At 40.8% G+C, this 6,556-nt stretch overlaps 1 protein-coding gene across 1 annotated transcript in view; it reads right to left on the reverse strand.

The window, feature by feature from the left end:
• Positions 1–509: 509 nt before the first annotated feature.
• The window catches only part of LOC118768610 (zinc finger protein OZF-like), a 19,764-nt gene continuing 13,717 nt past the window's right edge, over positions 510–6,556 (reverse strand). Inside the window, exon 4 of the mRNA XM_036515415.1 lies at positions 510–699. Coding sequence (XP_036371308.1) covers positions 584–699 — 116 coding nt within the window. The 3' untranslated portion in view covers positions 510–583. The remainder of the gene's footprint in view (positions 700–6,556) is intronic.

Consider the following 6,556-nt stretch of genomic DNA (forward strand, 5'->3'; position numbering starts at 1 on the left):
CAAAAGTAATTACTCATATGGAGAATGAGGTTACAGAGGTGACTGTGAAGATGATTTAGTACACACACATTGGTGTCTTAAGTTTTTCTGTGAACGATACTGTGAACGGCCACGTTCGAATGGTTCTCTTACGTGCCACTGGCATTGGTATCACAGCTACAAATTCCATTGATGTTGATAGATTTCGATTTTGATTTTCACTTGCCTCAACAGGTCTTCACAAGTAGAGTTATGTGTCCCAAGAAGGAAGGTATGCACAGGTGGACTGACTACGTCCCAGGTAGAGGCCATGGGTTATGGCCTCACTTGTCCTGCCGGGTCCTCTCGCACACAGCATACTTCCAAAGGTCTCGGTCTCTGGTCATTTCCTCGGTGAGACCTAAAGAGCGAAGGTCGTGCTTCACCACCTCGTCCCAGGTTTTCCTGGATCTACCTCTTAGGGAACTAAGAAAGATAAGCTAGAGAGGGCATTAGCATGAATTTAGGGAATAAAGGCTAATAAAGTTGTATTAAAAATTAGACAAGATCAATTCAAGATTTATTGAAACTATCCTTGACAACCTCAATAATGACACTGATATAGCTATGGTCCTGTATGAATACCTATATGTCTGGTTAAGTGAATCCTTTGAGAGAATGATTTACCACAAATATCACAGCAATAAGGTTTCTCTCCTGTGTGAATACGTTTGTGCTTAGTTAGATGAACACTTTGAGAGAATGATTTCGCACAGATATCACACTGATATGGCTTCTCTCCTGTATGAGTACGTTTATGTGTGATTAAGACACTGCTTACAGAGAATGATTTACCACAGATATCACACTTATACGGTTTCTCACCTGTATGAATACGTATGTGATTAGTTAAGACTTTATGTACAGAGAATGATTTACCACAGACACCACAGTGATATAGTTTCTTTCCTGTATGGATTTGTTTGTGTTCAGTTAAAGTACCATTTTGAGTGAATGACCTACCACAGATATCACAGAGATATGGTCTTTCTCCCGTATGACTCCGTTTGTGGGTGGTTAATTTATAATTTTGAAAGAACGATTTACCACAGATATCACACTGATATGGTTTCTCTCCTGTATGAATGCGTTTGTGTCCAGTTAAGTCACCACTTTGAGAGAATGATTTACCACAGACATCACAGCGATATAGTTTCTTCCCCGTGTGACTTTGCTTGTGTCTAGTTAATTGACCATTTCGAGAAAATGATTTACCACAGATATCACAACGATATGGTTTCTCACCTGTATGAATACGCTTGTGGGTAGCTATGTTATTTCTATAAGAGAATGATTTACCACAGATATCGCACTGATATGGTTTCTCTCCTGTATGACTTCGTTTGTGTCCAGTTAAGTCACCACTTTGAGAGAATGATTTACCACAGACATCACAGCGATATAGTTTCTCCCCTGTATGACTTTGCTTGTGTCTAGTTAATTGACCATTTCGAGAAAATGATTTACCACAGATGTCACACTGATATGGTTTTTCTGTTTTGTGACTTTGTATTTGTTCAGTTAAGCGACTGCTTTGAGAGACTGATTTACCATAAATATCACACTGATATGATTTCAAATCTGTATGAATGTATTTGTGTGTTATTAAGTTACAACTTTCAGAGAATGATTTCCCACAAACGTCACAGTGGTGAGTTGTTTCCCCTTTCTCTTTATTCATGTCACTAGGCAAATCAATACTTTCAAACTGTGGTTTAGATTTAAACTTATTCTCACATAATTCGTTCTACATTAATTTTCTTCTCTCATTACAATTCAGAGATGTTTATCTTCTTTTCATATACATGAAGGGCATCCAGCTGTAGAAACTCTGCCAGATCAAGATTGAAGCCTGGTGCAGCCATCTGGTTTGCCAGTCCTCAGTCAAATCGTCCAAACCATGCTAGCATGGAAAGCAGACGTTAAACGATGATGATGATGATAAGGCCAGATCAACATTGAAGCCTGGTGCAGCCATCTGGTTCACCAGCCCTCAGTCATACGTCCAACCCATGCTAGCATGGAAAGCAGACGTTAAATGATGATGATATTCTCAGTAAATATTTCTGCTACTGTGATCACCATCAATATGGAAACTGGTTTAATAAATAATAATAATGAAATTATTGTATACTGTGCTCAGGTGCACCACAACTTGTCAGAAAGTGCGTATAAAGTATATGCAGTAATGTACAAATGTCTGGAAAGCGAACAGTGTATGAGTCAGATACATGCTTGTGTGTGTATGGAGGGGAGGAGATCAGGTGTAGTGTTGGCGAATCTCAGGAAGCATGGAAGTTTTGAAGGATGCAGTGCTCCGACAACTAACAACCGATGCCGGCAGTTTGTTCCATGCTTCAGCAACTCTCAGCGTGAAAAAATCTGTCCAAGTTTAATTCAAAAGCAAACTCATCCTTGTACACATTCCAGATAGCCAAGAAAATGATTATGGTTATCAATCTCAGTTCAGGAAAAATATTTGCCTGCTATTTACCATAAATTTATATAAGGAGGTTTATATGAGTTCCGTATAACTTCCTCTCTTAGTCTTCAAATTATATATCCGATTTAAATGATGTATACAATTCTTAAATGCTGGTGTCATTTGTTATTCTGAAATAGTAGAGAAACAACAGTGTAAGATACAGGAGATACTTAAAATGAAACAGTATAAATTTAAGTATATTTCTTATATCTCTAGTCAGTTAAGGCGAGACAGTGTCACATAACAACTTGCTGGGATTGCCTGTCAGGTGATGGTCGTTTAGAAAAAGTGCGGGCTAAAACTACGCGCCTTCACTAGTCAGTTAAGGTGAGACAGTGTCACGTGACAACTTGCTGGGGCTGCCTGCTGGAGCCTATGCGGCAGGTATTTAAAGGGAAAAATTTGACAAGTCTGTCCGTCACCGGCTGGCTGACGATACATCTGAAGAGGACAGGGAACAGAAGAAAGAAGACATGCATCCAACACCAGAACTGAAGATACCTCCGAAAGGATGGGGCCCCGCCACATCAAAACAGTAGAGGAGTAGGGGCCGAAACCGGACGTGGTTCCTCCTGATGATGTCTTGAGCTAACTGGATCCTATAAAGCTGTTGTGGTAGCAGACCACGAAACACGGTTGTAATTCCTCTAGAGATAAGCTGTAGAAATAAACATTTACCTGGATAATAGAACTGCTTCAGTTTTCAAGATGTACAGTGTTGATAAATAAATGCATAGAACAGGCATGGCTGCGGTTATCTTACCATGTAGTCTCATGTTCAATCCCACAGTGTGGCACCTTGGGAAAATGTCTCTTAATATGTATACTCTTTTACTTGTTTCAGTCATTTGACTGCGCCATGCTGGAGCACCGCCTTTAGTCGGGCAAATCGACACCAGGACTTATTCTTGTAAGTCCAGTACTTATTCTATCAGCCTCCTTTGCCGAAACGCTAAGTGACAGGGACACACCAGCATCGGTTGTCAAGCAATGCTAGGGGAACAAACACAGACACACAAACACATACACATATATATATATATATATACATATATATGACAGGCTTCTTTCAGTTTCCGTCTACCAAATCCACTCACAAGGCATTGGTCGGCCCGGGGCTATAGCAGAAGACACTTGCCCAAGGTGCCACGCAGTGGAACTGAACCCGGAACCATGTGGTTGGTTAGCAAGCTACTTACCACACAGCCACTACTGCGCCTATGCTAATGTTTGAATGTGGCCTTGTCTTGACACCATGTGAGTTGTAAATGAACTTCACCAACATCCAAGCTACATTGTTTGTTTCCAGTCTTCTGTGAAAAATGACTATGCATGGGAAATGCTACTTTGTGGAGGCACATGGCCTAGTGGTTAGAGCAGCGGACTCGCGGTCGAGGGATAGCGGGTTCGAATCTCAGACCGGGCGATGTGTGTGTTTATGAGCGAAAACACCTAAGTACCATGCGGCTCCGGCAGAAGGTAATAGCAAAACTTCTGCTGACTCTTTCGCCACAACTTTCTCTCACTTTTCCTCCTGCATCTTGCAGCTCACCTGCAACGGACCGGCGTCCCGTCCAGGTGGGGAACCTATACGCCAAGAAACCGGGAAACCGACCCTTATTAGCCAGGCATGGCTCAAGAAAGAACAAAACAATATAATCCATCATTGTTGTGGAGGCACATGGCCTAGTGGTTAGAGCAGCGGACTCGTGGTCGAGGGATCGCGGGTTCAAATCTCAGAGCGAAACACCTAAGCTCCACGCAGCTCCAGCAGAAGGTAATGGCGAAACTTCTGCTGAATCTTTCGCCACAACTTTCTCTCACTCTTTCCTCCTGCATCCTGCAGCTCACCTGTGACGGACCGGCATCCCGTCCAGGTGGGTAACCTATATACCAAGGAAACCGGCCCTTATGAGCCAGGCATGGCTCGAGAAGGAACAAATAATAAATAAAAAAAATATTAGTTTACTTGGAAACAGGTGAAGACAAGGGCCAGGAGGGGTGTCAGACTGTACAAAATCTGCCTCAGAAATCCTGTCTGACCCATGCAGACATAGACGAGGGTATTATATGATGACGATTGTAGCTGTGTGGTACCAAGTGAACCTCTCAATGATACAGTTATTATATAGAAGTGAAAATATTTCCTTGTACAGGATAATACTTCTAAACTGAATCACTCTCTCTTTACTCTTTTACTTGTTTCAGTCATTTGACTGCGGCCATGCTGGAGCACTGCCTTTAATCGAGCAACTCGACCCCGGGACTTATTCTTTTGTAAGCCCAGTACTTATTCTATTGGTCTCTTTTGCCGAACCGCTAAATAACGGGGACATAAACACATCAAGCAGTGCTAAGGGGACAAACACAGACACACACACGCACATATATACATATATACGACGAGCTTGTTTCAGTTTCTGTCTACCAAATCCACTCACAAGGCTTTGGTCGGCCTGGGGCTATAGCAGAAGGCGCTTGCCCAAGGTGCCACGCAGTGGAACTGAACCCGGAACCATGTGTTGGTAAACAAGCTACTTACCACACAGCCACTCCTGCACCTATCTGTTATTTTATTTATTATTTTTGGAAAACCCAAGGATAGCTGTTACATTTGATCCTTCATAACTTACTGAAAAATACTTTATTTCATACTGAAATTTTTTAGATACATTTTAGATGGGGTTAAATTGGAATTTTGTTGTGAAGATTTTTTTTTTTTTTTGAAAGAGTGTAGAAGAGTTTTTCTTTGTTTTCTCATGAATTTCTGAAAACTGGATATTTTAAAATAAAATTTTCTGCAAATCTGTTTCAAATAGTGTAAACTATGATTATGTAGGAATTTGATGTGAAAACAAAAATTTGAGGTGGGTTTGGACAATTCATCAAACCTTGATTTTGTTTCCTTGTACATTTCCAAGAAATCCCCCCCCACACACACACACACACACACAACAAATTCTAATAAAATCATAATGTACACCATCTGAAAAGTATTTGCAGCAAATTTTATTTGAAAAAGGAGTGGCTGTGTGGTAAGTAGCTTGCTAACCAACCACATGGTTCCGGGTTCAGTCCCACTGCGTGGCAACTTGGGCAAATGTCTTCTTCTATAGCCCCGGGCCAACCAATGCCTTGTGAGTGGATTTGGTAGACGGAAACTGAAAGAAGCCTGTCGTATATATGTATATATATATATGTATGTATATGTGTGTGTGTTTGTGTGTCTGTGTTTGTCCCCCTAGCATTGCTTGACAACCGATGCTGGTGTGTTTACGTCCCCGTCACTTAGCGGTTCAGCAAAAGAGGCCGATAGAATAAGTACTGGGCTTACAAAGAATAAGTCCCGGGGTCGATTTGCTCGACTAAAGGCAGTGCTCCAGCATGGCCGCAGTCAAATGACTGAAACAAGTAAAAGAGTATCCATTTTACAATCATGTATAGCTGTTTAAGTCAGATGAAAGAATATTAGTCGAAGAGTAACATTGCTTTATTAACCAACCAGCAAAAACCAAATACATTTTTGGACATCACCCAGGTTTACTTTTAATCCCAACCTCTTCACAGGTATCTGCATGAATCTAGGTTTTGTTTATTTCAATAAAGACAATCTATCTTTCCAGACTAGCCTCAATGAAACAACCATGATAACAATGTGACTTCAATCATCTCAAAAGTAATGGAAATAGTTGTTAAACCACTACTTCCTTTAGCACCTGCAATGTGTCTCCTTTCTCTGTGACCATCCCTACAGTTTTGTTGGAAAGGAATAGACTGGTCAGAAAATTAGACTGCGAACTTCCTGGCTAAGACGTTTCGTTTAGTGAATCCTTACAGAGAATGATTTGTCATAGATATCACACTGATATAGTTTCTCACCAGTATGACTATGTTTATGTGTAGCTAAGAGACTATATACAGAGAATGGTTTACCACAAGTATCACAGTTTCTTTCCTATAATGAATACATTTGTATAAGTAATCAATTCAAGAAAATTATACACCTCAAACATTGCATCAATAAGGTTTCTCTCTTTTGTGAATAGGTTTGTG

Source organism: Octopus sinensis, linkage group LG30, assembly GCF_006345805.1.
Source record: "Octopus sinensis linkage group LG30, ASM634580v1, whole genome shotgun sequence".
Classification (NCBI taxonomy): domain Eukaryota; kingdom Metazoa; phylum Mollusca; class Cephalopoda; order Octopoda; family Octopodidae; genus Octopus; species Octopus sinensis.